This window comes from Ostrinia furnacalis, unplaced genomic scaffold, assembly GCF_004193835.3.
Source record: "Ostrinia furnacalis isolate ACB-3 unplaced genomic scaffold, ASM419383v2 OfSCF2567, whole genome shotgun sequence".
NCBI lineage: Eukaryota > Metazoa > Arthropoda > Insecta > Lepidoptera > Crambidae > Ostrinia > Ostrinia furnacalis.
In genome coordinates this window covers 103,570-121,022 of record NW_021132806.1, presented here as the reverse complement: position 1 = coordinate 121,022, position 17,453 = coordinate 103,570, and the positions used below count along the sequence as shown (strand labels likewise).

Sequence of the window (17,453 nt, the reverse complement as noted above, 5' to 3'; positions counted from 1 at the left end):
ATTGTACTGTGTTGTATGTGGTACTCACCTAGTGCGAAGAATAACACCGCAGTTCCAAATCTGTGCATTTATTTCCACACGAACGATGGTAACGCACACACACACACACATCACACGGTAGGTCTAACTCATAATAATATCTACTCCTTATCACTTATGCGGGCCTTTGTCAACAGCTCATAAAGAAAGAGGTGTCGACAGTTAACAGCGAAAAAAATATTATTATAGAACACAAAAAAGGGAAGATTGAAGCTTATTTATAGCACACGTCACTAACAATAATGCACAAGTGGGTAGTGAGAAAAAAGCCGGAACACACGACACACGCGATCGGCGCAGGGCGGCGACTAGGGTTCCCAACCCTCCCGGATTGCCCGGGAGACTCCGGAAATAATGGTTAACCTCCCGACCTCCCGGAGAGAAATATTTTCTCCGGTATTTCTAAAAATTAAATGCATCCATTGCTGCTCGTACTTGTGTATAAATTTTATCTTTAAAAGAACCAATCACATGGACCAGCATTACTAAACTCCAGGATTTATTAAATATTGACATAGACATAGATAGTGACAAATTTTACGATGAGGTTGGACTTTTGCGTGAGGTGCAACCACATCTTAATGAAGAAAATCGAGTGGATTTACGCTGGGTTGACTTCTTTACGAAATCGAAAGACAGAAATCCTTGCCCTGAATAAAAAAAAATGGTCGCGTTTGTTCTTTCCATTCCTGTCTCTATTAATGCTTCATTCAAGCGCGTATTCAGCGTGATGGAGCAACTATTCTCCCGGGTTGATCCTTTCAAGAGTTGGCAACCCTAGCGGCGACGCAGACTGGAGACGAGGCGCGCTACGCTAGCGCCGCGGGTTGGGCGCGGCAGCTATCTGTACTAGTGGTTGGTAATAACGGATTTTTTCAACATCGAATCAAAACTGTAAATCGATATCCGTGTGCCTACCATGAGTTTACGCTAGGTGTGCTCGCTAGCGACTGCGTAAAAAAATGTCATCTAAATGTATGACATATTGTGCAGCGCCCCTAGCGGCTACTTTCAAGAAATAAAATCTTCATAGAATCTTTTGACGTATTCGCTAGCGAGCTCACCTAACGTAAACTCATGGTACAGTCCTCTCAACTTAAGCTGAGAATTGCATTTGTGTGAGTGCACACCGATAGTTTAGAGTGGCAATCGGCTTGAAGCGCGGCGCGTCCCGCGCATGGTTTAATATAGCAAGCGGCCTGAAGCGCGGCGCGTCCGCCACGCACCGCTTCCTTGTCGCTCACATACTTCACTTCACCCCCGGTACTGGTAGCAGATACGTGTAATTTTATGTAATTGTGTTCCAAATATTAGTGAAATGGCTCCTACTGTAAGTGAATTTCCTGTACGAAATCCATTAAGCAGCCAAGTGAAAGAAATTTTATGCAAATTGAATACGTATTATAAAGGTGTGAACGAAAAGTTTTTAGTCTGTTTTTATTTTGTAATTTTATAAAGTTTGTCTTTTTGTTGTATTTTGTAAGGCTGGCTGGACGCCCTCTCTATAAACGGTGCTCGCAGAATATCAGCGTCGAGGTACTTCGTGCCTTGGCATATGCTGAGCGAGGACCTGTTTTTATTTGTTTATTTATTTAAAAGGATGTGTCAAGTGTCGTTACATCGGCCCAATTGGTAGCAAGTGTTTTATAGATTTCCTTTTAATAAAACATTAATTTTATTTGTATGTGTTTTACTAACGGTACTTTTGGCGATCACTCACACAAATGCAATTCTCAGCTTAAGTTGATAGGACTGTAGGCACACCGATTCTGAAACATAACCATGTTAAAGTATTTGTACTGTGTGTGAGTTTATGTATCTTTACAAATAAAAATCCCTAGTTGTATTGATTCGGATACTCACAGGAATCTAATCTCATAAAAAATAATCATCTTTTTGTAAAATATTTCGTTTATTCCCGTCGTCCCCACTGGTGGATTTTTTTTTATTCCCGTTGTTCCCATCCATCGGAATTAAGTGGCGACAACGGGTATTAAAAAAAATTAAATAAGGCTCGGTGGGGACAACGGGAGCAAATATTTAGTGAGCAAGGGGACGCGGGCAGTGAAACGCGCAGTAACAGTGATGGCTTATATTTATTGTCTTAAGTCTATCTATTAAGGAGTGCGGATGCTAGCCGGAGAGGTCGCCGTGGTCGAAGAGGTCCTGGTCGTAGAGCGCGGCGCGCACGGTGCGGCCGCCGAAGTAGCGCCCGTGCAGCGCGCCCGCCGCCGCGCGCGCCTCTGCAATACAATTTTATTTATTTACTAGCTGACCCGGCGAACTTTGTTCCGCCTTAATGGCAATAAATAACGGGATAAAAAGTATCCTATGTCCTTCTCCTGGCTCTAAACTACCTCCCTGACAATTTTCAGCTAAATCGGTTCAGCCGTTCTTGAGTTATAAGTGGAGTAACTAACACGACTTTCTTTTATATAATAGAAAGATATAACAATGATCCACATGGCTAATAAATTGGTGCCTTATACAACTATGCAATACACCACATTTATTAAATTCAGTATGTTTAAACCTCAAATATCCTGTTTCACATTAAACATTTTCGGTATATTAATTTGCTAATGCTACTGCTCCACTTGCGTTGATGTTAAAATCTGAATGTATTACGCGTTAAGGCCTATTCAAACCTAAACGATATTCGCTGCCGCTGTGGGTAGAGGTACATACCACGCGGGTTTCGCTCAGGTATTTAGTATCAAGTATCGCGGCTAGAGCGTTTTCTCTGCCGCAGACGGTAGCGAATACCGCTTAGGTCTGAACAGTATTATTACCGCATACCCAGTAGGTTTTCTCTGTCGCAGACGGTAGCGAATACCGCTTAGGTCTGAATAGGCTTTTAAATAAGGCATTAACGATGTGCATAGGCTAGACTTGGAAATAATGCCGTCAAAAGTTGAAATAAACTAAAAAAAAAAGCATGAATAATTAGGTCGCCAAACAACATTCATTTCTAATGCGACGAATTCATTATCGTAATAGAACGGTTTCCCTCAAAATCCAAACGCGTTAAGAAGCAGGTGGAGCAGTAACATGAGATCCCTAGCGGCCGGTGACCGGCAAGCAGCGAGTGACGTACCGTCGGGGTCGGCGAACTGCACGAAGATCTTGACGTTGGCGTGCGCGGGGTCGTCGTCCTCGCTCTGGCGCTCGTTGTAGATCACCAGCCGCTCCACGCGGCCCCACTTCGAGCACTCCTCCTGCGGCGAACGAAACTTACGTCAGAACTATCGCTACCAGATAAAACATTCAAGAAAATTCTACGTCACTGTACCTCTAGTGCGAAACTATTTTCGATTTCGAATCGTTTGCGTATTCGTTTGACTGCTGCGTGATTGGTGGATTTTGACATATGTGTCAATGTCATGTCAAAAATAACCAATCATGCAGCATTTGGACCTCGCGTAGACACGAGGTCCAAATGCTTATTGCCATCTGGCAGATTTTTCATTCGCGAAAACCCTCACTGCTATCAAAAAATTTAGTATGATAATTTAAACAGTGTCTCTGTGAACGTGACGTAAAGTGAACTAAGTATGAGAAATGTTAGCACGAAACCAATTTGGAGAATCGAGATCGTCACGTTAACGTCGAAATCAGAAATCATAGGTTGGGTATCGAGTTTTGTCCAAAACGCAAACAGTTTGAAGACAAAAGTTTTACGTGGCACCGATCTGCTGAAAATATGGCACAAAGAATTAAAAAAATATTCGTCTCGAAGCACGGGTGACGTCACACGCTCGAGGTGGCGCGCCGTCTGCCGGAGACGGAGCCCGGGTGACGTCACACCGACCTGTATCTCGTGGTGCAGCGCGGTGTCGACCTCGTCGGCGGAGACCATGTTGCAGAGCAGCAGCGTGCGCGAGGCGCGGCGCCGCATGAGGCGCTGCATGACGAGGTGGCGCGCCGACTGGCCGGAGATGGACAGCGACTCCTGCTGCTGCAGCGTGTCGGGCGACGCGTCCAGCAGCTTGTGACGTCACACCGACCTGTATCTCGTGGTGCAGCGCGGTGTCGACCTCGTCGGCGGAGACCATGTTGCAGAGCAGCAGCGTGCGCGAGGCGCGGCGCCGCATGAGGCGCTGCATGACGAGGTGGCGCGCCGACTGGCCGGAGATGGACAGCGACTCCTGCTGCTGCAGCGTGTCGGGCGACGCGTCCAGCAGCTTGTGACGTCACACCGACCTGTATCTCGTGGTGCAGCGCGGTGTCGACCTCGTCGGCGGAGACCATGTTGCAGAGCAGCAGCGTGCGCGAGGCGCGGCGCCGCATGAGGCGCTGCATGACGAGGTGGCGCGCCGACTGGCCGGAGATGGACAGCGACTCCTGCTGCTGCAGCGTGTCGGGCGACGCGTCCAGCAGCTTGTGACGTCACACCGACCTGTATCTCGTGGTGCAGCGCGGTGTCGACCTCGTCGGCGGAGACCATGTTGCAGAGCAGCAGCGTGCGCGAGGCGCGGCGCCGCATGAGGCGCTGCATGACGAGGTGGCGCGCCGACTGGCCGGAGATGGACAGCGACTCCTGCTGCTGCAGCGTGTCGGGCGACGCGTCCAGCAGCTTGTGACGTCACACCGACCTGTATCTCGTGGTGCAGCGCGGTGTCGACCTCGTCGGCGGAGACCATGTTGCAGAGCAGCAGCGTGCGCGAGGCGCGGCGCCGCATGAGGCGCTGCATGACGAGGTGGCGCGCCGACTGGCCGGAGATGGACAGCGACTCCTGCTGCTGCAGCGTGTCGGGCGACGCGTCCAGCAGCTTGTGACGTCACACCGACCTGTATCTCGTGGTGCAGCGCGGTGTCGACCTCGTCGGCGGAGACCATGTTGCAGAGCAGCAGCGTGCGCGAGGCGCGGCGCCGCATGAGGCGCTGCATGACGAGGTGGCGCGCCGACTGGCCGGAGATGGACAGCGACTCCTGCTGCTGCAGCGTGTCGGGCGACGCGTCCAGCAGCTTGTGACGTCACACCGACCTGTATCTCGTGGTGCAGCGCGGTGTCGACCTCGTCGGCGGAGACCATGTTGCAGAGCAGCAGCGTGCGCGAGGCGCGGCGCCGCATGAGGCGCTGCATGACGAGGTGGCGCGCCGACTGGCCGGAGATGGACAGCGACTCCTGCTGCTGCAGCGTGTCGGGCGACGCGTCCAGCAGCTTGTGACGTCACACCGACCTGTATCTCGTGGTGCAGCGCGGTGTCGACCTCGTCGGCGGAGACCATGTTGCAGAGCAGCAGCGTGCGCGAGGCGCGGCGCCGCATGAGGCGCTGCATGACGAGGTGGCGCGCCGACTGGCCGGAGATGGACAGCGACTCCTGCTGCTGCAGCGTGTCGGGCGACGCGTCCAGCAGCTTGTGACGTCACACCGACCTGTATCTCGTGGTGCAGCGCGGTGTCGACCTCGTCGGCGGAGACCATGTTGCAGAGCAGCAGCGTGCGCGAGGCGCGGCGCCGCATGAGGCGCTGCATGACGAGGTGGCGCGCCGACTGGCCGGAGATGGACAGCGACTCCTGCTGCTGCAGCGTGTCGGGCGACGCGTCCAGCAGCTTGTGACGTCACACCGACCTGTATCTCGTGGTGCAGCGCGGTGTCGACCTCGTCGGCGGAGACCATGTTGCAGAGCAGCAGCGTGCGCGAGGCGCGGCGCCGCATGAGGCGCTGCATGACGAGGTGGCGCGCCGACTGGCCGGAGATGGACAGCGACTCCTGCTGCTGCAGCGTGTCGGGCGACGCGTCCAGCAGCTTGCGCTGCAGCGCCGCCTGCTGCGTGCCCTCCGCGCCCGCGCCGCCGCCGCCGCCCAGCGCCGCCGCGCCCGGATCGGAACCGCCCTGGAACGTGGGGAAATACTTTATGAATATTTATTGTTTTTTCGAAAAACTATTTTCAACAGCCCGACTAAACTATCGGCCGACAAAAAATCAACGGTGTGCGCCTACTCTTAATGTGACAATCGCGAAATCTTATGCGCAGTACGTATACATCGATGATATTTTGTATGTAAATAATTCAAAACAAAACTATTTTTTTCTCTTAACTCCAGGGATAGATTTCAGTGCGCTCCGGTTTACAAATTAGTATTGGCCTGAGGAACCAAATGCACTATGGTTTCATTCTGGGCAGCACTTGGTCCAACTTCCATACATGGATTGGCACTATCCTTTGACTCTTGAAATCCGGGTTTGGACAAGGATTGAATATAGGAATCGGGTGTCGAATCTGGGGGCACGGGAGTGCCCCCACCAAGTCTCGCAACTCAGTTGTTCTACGGTAAAAAGTAGTGAGATCCATGTAATACCAAGTCCAGGTCAGAAAATCTTTAACGTTTTACATAAATTATTGACTTGGCCATCGCACTAAATAATTTAATTTACACGTGTTTTCATGCGCTGAATATTGACATGGCGCGACTCACCAGGCGCTGCGAGACGGGCGGCGGCGGGATGACGACGCCGGGCGGCGGGATGACGGCGGGCGGCGGGAGCGCGGCGGGCAGCGCGCCCGGCAGCGGCAGCGCGCCCGGGATCGTCGCCGGGAGACCGCCCGCTATGCTCTGGAAATTGACACATTCATTTAGACCTGAAGCCGTTTCAGTAATAGAACTTGAAAAATAATAGCGTTTGAATCACTCTTTGGCTCATAGTGAAAACAAATCAGATTACCGATTGTATTGTTTTTGTTTTTTTTTTGTTGTTAATTTTATTGTTATTGTAATGTTTATTTTATTGTGAATTTTAATTTTAATATTTTTTTGGACTTGTTTATTTAAAATTTTAGTAAGTGTATTGTTTTTTTTTTATTTTATTGTAATTGTTATTTTTTATTTCAATGTGAATTTTAATTAATTTGAATTTATTTTATTATATTTTTTTGCCCCTGCGTACAAGGCACCCACTGAAAACCAGTGTCTTGGCACTTGGCAGTAAAATGTCAACTGTCAAGATAATACTGAGTGGGTGACCTCTTTGGCAACATTTTTGTTTTCTCCGCCTCATTGTTTTTGTGCTTTTTAGTTGTCAAATAAATAATTTTTCTTTCTTTTTTTCTTTCGTCCCTTTTCGTTTTTGAATACCACGCTTCATAAAGGAAGACGAGAACGAGTCTGACGCTCATGGCGGCATACAGATGACAGTGCTACAGGTAGAATAGGAATGTTTCCTGGGTAAAAAAGCAAGTTTTTATTAATCCGTCAGTTAACGTATCAAAAAATACTCGAAACGTATTTTTCACTTTTTCAAAGTAATGAAAATTTTAAGAGATAAAGCGCGCCAAAATTGAAAAGAAAAGGCCGTAACGTCAATGAGTGTTTAAAACTGCAGCACTTTGTGACGTCGCGCGGAACTTCAACGCACCATAACTTTGTAATTAATTGTTAGATTGAATAATTAAAAATATCATCATCATCATCATCATCATTTCAGCCATAGGACGTCCACTACTGAACATAGGCCTCCACCAATGCTTTCCATGTTGATCGATTGGCAGCGGTCTGCGTCCAGCGCTTCCCTGCTGCTTAATCTATACTTATAATAAATCTGTAGAGAGGTCAATTCTGTACATGAAATATATTTTCAAAATAACTATCAGGGGGTGATTAGTGATCGATACTGATGCCAAAAATGCANTAAAAGTGGAATGCCGAGTTGTATTTCTAAAACTTGTTCTATTATTTTATACTATTTGGCTGCGACTCGGCGTGACGACAATACAAAACATTTTTCGCGAATCGGTGTTCATACATTCACACAATACATTAGACGCCATGTTGTCATAAACGACATATTATAAAATCGCTGTGATTTAATATTCTTAATCATTAATTTTATGGCAAGTGTCCATCAGGAATCATTGTTCTTACACACAGAATCGTATTATTTCGCTTTCGGGTAGTAATATGTCAAAATTGTTGGTTCTTTAGGCGAACAATGTATGGAGAACGAACATTGTCCTTTAAAGAGATAAAGCGCGCCAAAATTCAAAAGAAAAGGCCCGTGACGTCAGTGAGTGTTTAAAACTGCAGCACTTTGTGAAGTCGTGCGGAACTTCAACGCACCATAAATTTGTAATTAATTGTTTGACTGACAATTGAAAATATACGTGTCCAATATTTTTAGATAATAAAATTAACGAACAAAAAATTTTTTTAGGAGCGTTTTTTTTATTTTTTTTTCACAATTTTACACAGCGCCATCTAGCCCTAGAGTTAAGAGTTACACTGACCGGCAGCGTGGGCAGCGTGGGCAGCGTGGGCAGCGCGGCGGGCAGCGTGGGCAGCGTGGGCAGCGCGGGCAGCGCCACGGGCAGCGCGGCGGCCAGCGAGGGCAGCGCGGCGGCCGGCGACACGCCCAGCGCGTTCAGCTTCGTCAGCCCCAGCGCCACGGCGTTGCTCGCCACCGCGTCCATCGCCTGCAACGCGCCGTTACATCGTGTTAGCTTGCATTATTATAGGTTTCAAGTGATTGACAGGNTCTCTGGGCCTGTGCATTGAACCAGACCTGTTCATCTCCGCGAGTTTACATCGAAAATAAAACAAGCGCGATGGCACCTCACAGGATCACTTATCGACAAGGCCTTACATACGAGCGAGCATTGACTCACACACGCGTATTCTTGTGCAAGAAGGTAGGAAGCTCGAAGTCAGCCCTATGGCTTCGGCGCAGTACCGATCACTGACGTTTGTCAACAAAATGGTGCTCGACTCTTGAGACAAGCTAAACTACACCATATTGTTAATGACATTGAGCATATTTTTTTTATTACAGTACCTTCGCGAAGTAAACGGCGGAGGCGACGGGCCACTGACCTGTATCTTGGCGGCGGCGGCGACGGCGGCGGCGGTGGGCACGGCGGAGGCGGCACTGACCTGTATCTTGGCGGTGGCGGCGGCGGCGGCGACGGCGGCGGCGGTGGGCACGGCGGCGGGCCACTGACCTGTATCTTGGCGGTGGCCGGCGGCGGCGGCGGCGGCNGCCACTGACCTGTATCTTGGCGGTGGCGGCGGCGGCGGCGACGGCGGCGGCGGTGGGCATGGCGGAGGCCTGCGGCGGGCCGGCCAGCGCGTTGGGCGGCGTGATGGCGCGGCCGACGCGCAGGTACTGGCCGCCGAGGTCGAACAGGTTCATGGAGGCGATGGCCTCGAGCGCGGCGGGCAGCGTGGCGTACTCGATGAAGCCGTAGCCCTTGTGCTTGTGCGCCGACGCGCCGTACGCCAGCTTGCAGTACGTGATGGGCCCGAACGCCTCGAACACGCTGAAACGTTGCACAATATGCGAGTTAGTCACCGGCTCCTTCGAGCGAGGATGTCGATGTCATCAAACATAGTTAAGTGTCGCGGGGCACTGACTTCTTGATGTCGTCCTCGGTGAGCTCGGGGTGGATGGAGGCGACGTAGATGCGGTTGTACTGCTTGGCCTCCTCCTGGATCTCGTCGATGACGGCCTGCGCCTGCGGCATGTTGGACGGCCGCCCCACCACCTTTATGTTCCTGGGAACACGGTCCGTTCGTTACGGTCTATTTATTATAAGCACAGTAAAATACCATTCTGTACGGCAAGCAACATTATTTGTTTGATGAATTAGTTTTTATGAGTCTATATCATTACATGACAAAAACAATAAATAGTATCAAAAATATCGTTAACTAATTATTATCGTTAATCGTTAACAATAAGAAGGGGCCAATGATGCATTATAAATATATTATACTAGCTTTCCGACCGCGGCTTCGCCCGCGTGGAATTTTGTCTGTCACAGAAAAACTTTATCGCGCGCGTCCCTGTTTCAAAAACCGGGATAAAAACTATCCTATGTTCTTTCTCGGGACTCAAACTATCTCTATGCCAAATTTCATCAAAATCGGTTGCGAGGTTTAAGCGGGAAAGCGTAACAGACAGACAGACAGACAGAGTTACTTTCGCATTTATAATATTATAGTTGGGATAGTTGGGATTAATGAGAGAAAATAATTTACTAAATGTCAATTCAACATGTCTTTGCATTTAAGTTTTTGTAATAAGCCCGTGGATGTTTGTGGAGCACTGACCTGCCGCCCAGCATGACGCCGTTCATCTGCTCCAGGCTGAGCTGCGCGGCCTCGGGGATCTCGTACTCCACGAAGGCGAAGCCCTTGTGCTTCTGCGTCACCGGGTCCCACGACATGTTGATGGACTTGATCGGCCCGAACGGCAGGAACGCCTGGCGGATCGTGTCCTCCTTCAGCTCGAACGATATCGACCCCACGTACACCCTGGAAATAGAAAAAAAGATAAGTCCGTGATCGTCAAGGACGTTTGAAACGTCGCACGTCAGGGGGATTCAGATCTTTTCAGCTTTCGAGTCACAGGTTCAACCAGCGCGAAGCGGGAGCCTTCAACGGTTATCGCTCTCATCATCTAATCTTCTAAATCTAAATATATAAAAGGAGAAACTGACTGACTGACTGACAGATCAACGCACAGCCTAAACGGCTAAATGTAGGCACTTGAAATTTGGAAGGGACGTAGCTTAAGTACCGTAGAGGTGCACTAAGAAAGGAATTCCCAAAATTCCCACGGGAACGGGAATTGGCGGGAAAATCCTTTTGTATGAAAAATCTAAACCGCTTAAGTTAGACGCTTGAAATTTGGCATGCAGTACCTTAGTAAACTTAAAGCTTAGTTACAACAAGGAATTCCCGAAATTCCACCAGGAACGGGAATTAGCGGGAAAATCTTTTTGTATGAAAAATCTAAACCGCTTAAGATAGATGAAGGGGGTAAAACGGGATTCACGCGTACGAAGTCGCGGGCGGCCGCTAGTCGAACACAATATCGCTGTAACACAGTACGGAGGTGTAAGGGTACGCACCGGCACATGAGCGCGAGCGCCTGCTGGCGCTGCACCTGCGTGCGCTGCGAGGCCATCTGCTGCTGCTGGTGCGCCAGCGTCTGCTTCATCAGCACCATCTTGATGCTCTGCTCCATGGCGTACTTCTTGGCGCGCGCCACCGCCTCCGCCTGCTCCGACGACAGCCGCGGCAGCGAGCCGCCCAGGATGGCCGGCAGCGTCGAGCACTTCGCGCCCGGACCTGACCACGACACGGGACTGTGGTTACGATTGAGACGATAACGTCAATGTTGTATTCGATTTTAACCACATTCAAGCTAAATTCAACAAAAGAAAAAAAATACAGCAAAGAAAATTTTATAATGCTCTGACTTTAGGTAAATGCATGTGAAAAACAAAAAATAATTTGGTCGATAACTAACTTTGGCTCTCACCTGTGAACACGTCGCCGACCTGCTGCAGGTCGTAGATCGGAGCGGCCAGAAAGCCTCCTGCAACATACGGGGATACGGTCATCTCGGGTCGCACGCGCAAGTATGCCATTGCGGAGTGGACGCAGTCACACGCACAGCCGTTCGTCTCGCACATTGCGGCATCTCAACCCAGGCTTTAGCCGGGACGAGTTTGTGATTCATCACATACTTGCTCCTGTCTGACATTCTGAATCCGATCTAGCATCGAACTGTCAAATCTTTCAAGCGTTCAAATTTCAAACAGGCAATCGTCCAAATGCTGATACGACACTAAAAAAATAAGGCTCGATTATTTTACTAGTCATCGAAAAGCAACATCAAAAAATGTTTGCAAAATATTGGGACTCGTCTCATTTCAACAATTACAACCTAATAATTTAGAAGACAATACGTCGCGATTTCTGGTGAAATAACCGAGCTCCGCTTTCAAGAGTCGCGTCAGTACCGGGCCGAAACACTCAGGTCCCTGCGGTCATGCCCGTCCACGCTGGCGGAGCAGCCGCGGCCTCTCACGCGCCTGGCGCTCGGGGAACGATGCAATAATGAAGTAGGTACATTGTGACCGGAGGTGCAGCCGGGGCCGGAGTCGCAGGCGGCGCGGCGACGCCTAAGCGCTTAGCAATAACCTAACTTACAAATCTAGCCTGAAACAGAAAGCAGAAACACTGATCACTGAGGACGGTTTCGAGAGAACTAAGAGATAACGTCGGGCCGGGCGCGGCGGGCGGCGCGGCGGCGGCGGCGGGCGGCGGCGGGCTGCGTCTGCAACAGCGAGCACGCGGCGCGTTAGGCCTACTTCGGGGCGAGGCGGGCGCGGGGCCGGCGCGGGCGCGTCTCGTTCACAGTATAGAGCGTCTGCGAGGAGACCGCTCGGATGGATGTTACTGTGAACACGAGCCGAGCGCCCGCGCCCGCCCCGCGCCCGGGTGCGTCTGACCTGGCTGCGCGAGCGGCGGCGGGACTCACCTGCGCTGGTCGGCGCCGGCAGCGGCGGCTGCAGCATGCTCGTGTCGCCTCCCTGCAACTGAACCCTTCCACGTTTAACATGGTCTACAGTAGCCGGCTCAACAACATTGGTGTAATTTATCAATGACAGATGGACTACACCCGTGCACGAGTCTCATTAATATGATGTTTTGGTTTCGTTTCTTGTTTAATAGTTAATGGAAAATTAGCAATCGAATAGAAAATAATACATAACAATTCCGGCAGAATGTACCAGATCTTGCTAGATAGGTACTAAATAATGGCAAAAAATCACAGTGTAACACTGTAAGTNAAATAAATAAATAAATAAATAAGTAGTACAAATATTATCATGGGGTATGTCACAATGAAAGTTCCTGTTAGCATTTCCAGTCTTAAATTATTCTAGAGATAAATTCATTTCACAGTCTACTGTCTGTGGAGATGATAATTTTGAAAATTTCAACACAATATTTACAGTATCTTTAAAACGGAATTATTAATGCGGAGTAAATAAATTAACTTGAACAAAATTGCTTCATAGTCAATCAACAATTTGTAGTGTACAAGTACCTTAACTTGCAAAAAGAAATGCTGTGTGTACCTGTAATTGAGGTCATATACCCATCATGTGTTAAACCATGTTAATATGTATGAACTGTATATGTTGTGACTTTCTTAGTGTAACCCACTTAATAAATAAATAAACAAACTCCAAGCGGTCACATAAGACTGCGTAAGAATTAATTATCATTGTCTCGCAGGGCTAGAAAGCTTCATTATTATAGAACTTCAATAAACTTTCAAACAAATCATATGCCTGCTTCCAGTCATAAAAATTTAAAAATTATTATAAGGAACTGATTGTTGTCATGTAACATTTGCAAGCATGCAAATTGATAGTAGCCAACGTGTTACACAAGTGTTTACATAACACGATGGTAGAGGAAGGGAGGGTTGGTCCTCAAGCAGTGAGGTTAGTTACGTTTTGAGAATGTAATATATACATGTATATTGTATACATGGCAATATTAGAGATGTAACAAAAGCACTGTATTATGAGAAAATACCATGGTCACACATTTTCATCTTTCTCTATACTATAGGTACAATTTTACACATTAACATCTAGTTGGTTGCACCTTTATACCTGCATTTCATATCAGGATTTATGATTTCCATTATTGAAGCTTATTCATGCTAATTAGCATGTTATGTCTTTGTATAGTATGTTAACTGAATGCAGAGAGGTTTTACTGACCTCATTGCTTTCATACAGTACAAAATTGCTGTAATTAGGCAGATTTACTAAATGCCTATACATTTTAGTTTCTTTTACTTGCACTAGGATATTATTAAAACAATACATTTTCTCATGTTGATTATTCAACAATACGTAAGAAACAACGGCTTTTAGTTATAATAAAATATTTTAATGCAGGTTAAGCAAACATATTATCATTAAGGGGGGATTTGACCAAACAAGAGTAAATATTCATCTCAGAATAAATCTTCAGTTTTGACATATTATTTCCCATACTGAAACTGTCAACGTGCCAGTTATACCAGGACTTATTCTCGGATAAAAGTTTGGTCGAATCGAGTCTAAAGAAATGTTTGGGGAATCTGTAGGTAAAATCTTTCATAGCAATGTGACCCTAGCCTTTTGCACTGACAAAGGACTCGACTTGGTCACATTGTCATGGATGCAGTGAAATGGTAAAAGAATTTATACAAGGACCACAATAAAATCACTTTTTAAAAGCTGTATGTAATCAAATCAGCAACAGATCACGTCATAGTATGTGTTTAAATAATACCACAATGCAGATAATGGGCCCGTTTGCTTATTAATTTGAGTGCGTTTAACCGATAGGTACGTAATTAATAGCTTTTTATGAGACTTATGCATAGGTAATATACGAATATTATGATATAAAATGATGTTATGTTGTATCTATGTAGATACAATTCAACAAACTTGTTACAAACGGGTTTGTAAGTTATAGAAAGAAGTCATGTAGTAGGGCAAATAGAAGTAGGTAATAGGTACATGGGATTTAGCAACGTGAAAAGGTTATATTGCGAGAAAATATTATGGTCACACAATATTAATCTAAGCACACAATCCTAAACGCTTTCAAAATCACCTGGCGGACTTACCAATTCCATAATTTTGTGTGTCACTGAATAAGGTAACGCGATAACTAAACTAAAAACTTTAAACTATAATGATTACTATAAAAAAATAGCACGGAATATTGATCTTTTTATATTGCGGCGTTATTACTTCGCTTTTATCACCACGAAAACGCGTGCGAAACAGAAAGAAGACGCGAACGAAATAATAATGAATGTCGAATGACTGACTGATTTGAGTGAACGACCGAATGGCCCAGTGACATTTTGTTTTTTTTGTACGATTCTTTCTTTTTGCAGGGACAGGCATTGTGCAGTACAGCCAAGTTTTCAGTTTTTATTTTTCTTTATAAACAAAATTAATTATATAGCCTGACCAGGAACATAAAAACCCTGGCACAGAGGCGCTTCAATTGCATTTGATAGTGCAACACTGAGTACAGTCGTACATGTGTTAAATTAATAGGCTAAATTTATGTATCAGGATTCAGGATTACGGGCTAATTTGATATTTTCATAAATTAACGAAAAACATTATTAAATATAACCTGGTTTAAATAAATTAAATGAAACCATCAATCGAGCTAGTAGGATTTATTTTATTATTCATCAATAATCAAATTCAGAACTCAAATTAGCCCGTAATCCTGAATCCTGATACATAAAGTTAGCCTATTAATTTAACACAGGTACGACTGTACTCAGTGTTGCACTATCAAATGCAATTGAAGCGCCTCTATGCCAGGGTTTTTATGTTCCTGGTCAGGCTATAAGTAGTTTATTTCATTTCGGCTAATGTAAAACCATAATTGAAAAAATAAAGGGTTCATGGGCCAAAATTTTTGTAGACATTTTGGCGCAAAAGTAAAACGTTAGGTGAAGCGTTAAGTTTTTTGTGTTTAGCCAATTTTTTCTAAAATAAATATTGTTATAGCCTGACCAGGAACATAAAAACCCTGGCATAGAGGCGCGTCAATCGCATTTGATAGTGCAACACTGAGTACAGTCGTACCTGTGTTAAATTTTCTCTTCGACAAATACTTTAACACATTGTGAACCACTTTTCTTTCACGACTATAAAAAGATTTTAGCAATTTAATTCACAAAATCAATTGCGCACATTTAAAATAAAGTTTGTTTACACTTTGACAGCAATAGACTGACATGCAAGGTGACATGTCAATGAAGTTTTCAGTTACTGTTGCCATTAAAAGAAATTAGTACCATTAGTTTTCCGCAACATGGCGAGGGTTTTTATGTTCCTGGTCAGGCTTTAACTCGATTTGCATGTTGTGTGCACTTGTTATTGGAGCTGTAACTAATATTGTACAACCTGCTTTGTTCTATGTTATCATTTAATATGATAAGCATGTTATTTTATGATTGTATCTCTGTTTTGTGCACCAATTAAAAAATAAAATTAAAAAATTAGTAGAGATGAAACGGATAGTTGTTTGGCCGGATACCGGATACCGGATATCCGGCGAGCTGCTAGGCCGGATAGCCGGATATCCGGCGGCCGGATAGTTGTCCCATTGTCATGTTGCATGTCGTAAGTTTGTATGCATGTTGAGTTTAGCGCTGCACAGGTGCTTCGAACGCGATCAGTAGGTCTAGTAGACTAGACAAGTCACACTTTTCGAAAATCGAATTTGTTCGAATAGAATGTCAGATTTTGCCACTCGACTATAGTCTTTTTCACATAAGATGATCCGTATGACACTTCAAGGTTATCCATATTACGCATGTACTACATACCTATGCATAATATTTTTGAAAAAATATTTGTATTTTATTAGCAATCACTGCACAACAGCATTTCTGATGATTGGGTTATGTTACATGATATAAGTCCAATTTTTAATGACGATTTCAAATCTGTGATTGAAATATCTGTATCAGCTCTGGTTAAAAAAATATGACACTTGGGTCTTTTTGTAAAAAAACACTCTTTTTTTAGAGATGATCCTATTTTATGAAGTTGTTAAGTTGAAAAAACTTTCTTTTATTTGACTTCCTTGCTAATGCTGAAGGCAGACAGCTCTTCTGAATGATTCAACAGCAGTCAGCCATCATGTGTGCATTCCAGTGGCCCTGATAGCGTCCCTCTATCGTACGAAGGCCCTGCAGTCAATTTGACAACCTTTGTCGGAAACATTATTCAATGAAAATATTGTCCGAACCCTTAGTATTTCTCTTCGACAAATACTTTAACACATTGTGAACCACTTTTCTTTCACGACTATAAAAAGATTTTAGCAATTTAATTCACAAAATCAATTGCGCACTTTTAAAATAAAGTTTGTTTACACTTTGACAGCAATAGACTGACATGCAAGGTGACATGTCAATGAAGTTTTCAGTTACTGTTGCCATTAAAAGAAATTAGTACCATTAGTTTTCCGCAACATGGCGAGGGTTTTTATGTTCCTGGTCAGGCTATAACTCGATTTGCATGTTGTGTGCAATTGTTATTGGAGCTGTAACTAATATTGTACAACCTGCTTTGTTTTATGTTATCATTTATTATGATAAGCATGTTATTTTATGATTGTATCTCTGTTTTGTGCACCAATTAAAAAATAAAATTAAAAAATTAGCCACCAACCCTTACAAAAATACAGATGAACTAAGTTACTATAACCACAGAATAATAATAAGTACTACGTAACCAATTAACCGTCCCACCCGTGACATTGACAGGGGGCGCCACTACCGTCAATACCGGATCGCTGGTTCCGATTTTTGTCACGTTGGAAACTAACCCCCTTACTAATAAATAATAATACAATAAAATTACCACGGCCACAGTACTTGTCCTACCAAAAACCACCCACATTGGAACAAATACCATTTGATACTACGGAGGGGCATGGCTCTACCTGGCTCTCTATCACAAACTTCCACGGACTTAAAGGGTGCCAATACCAGTATTTTCAAAGCGAAATTTCGTTAAGCTTAATAAGATCTCAGACCATAAACTGATGCAAAGCTGTAGCACCTA

At 45.6% G+C, this 17,453-nt stretch overlaps 1 protein-coding gene across 1 annotated transcript; it reads right to left on the bottom strand.

Moving 5' to 3' along the window:
- Positions 1-2,151: 2,151 nt before the first annotated feature.
- Positions 2,152-11,779, bottom strand: hfp (Poly(U)-binding-splicing factor hfp). The gene is made up of 10 exons (XM_028308910.1): positions 11,306-11,779; positions 10,893-11,112; positions 10,090-10,293; positions 9,391-9,531; positions 9,026-9,296; positions 8,268-8,453; positions 6,463-6,600; positions 5,615-5,878; positions 3,137-3,257; positions 2,152-2,282 (listed from the first exon to the last, which is right to left on the bottom strand). The coding sequence occupies exons 1-10, from the start codon at positions 11,457-11,459 to the stop codon at positions 2,173-2,175; spliced, it is 1,809 nt and encodes a 602-aa protein (XP_028164711.1). The 5' UTR covers positions 11,460-11,779; the 3' UTR covers positions 2,152-2,172.
- Between the last annotated feature and the right edge of the window lie 5,674 nt (positions 11,780-17,453).

Excerpts from the sequence above, each read along its gene's own strand:
- hfp (XM_028308910.1), bottom strand. The coding sequence starts at position 11,459 with ATGTGCGAGACGAACGGCTGTGCGTGTGACTGCGTCCACTCCGCAATG. Across the intron at positions 10,294-10,892 it reads GCGCTCGCGCTCATGTGCCG|GGTGTACGTGGGGTCGATAT; the intron begins GTGCGTACCCTT and ends TTCTATTTCCAG. Across the intron at positions 5,879-6,462 it reads CGCCCGTCTCGCAGCGCCTG|GGCGGTTCCGATCCGGGCGC; the intron begins GTGAGTCGCGCC and ends CCCACGTTCCAG.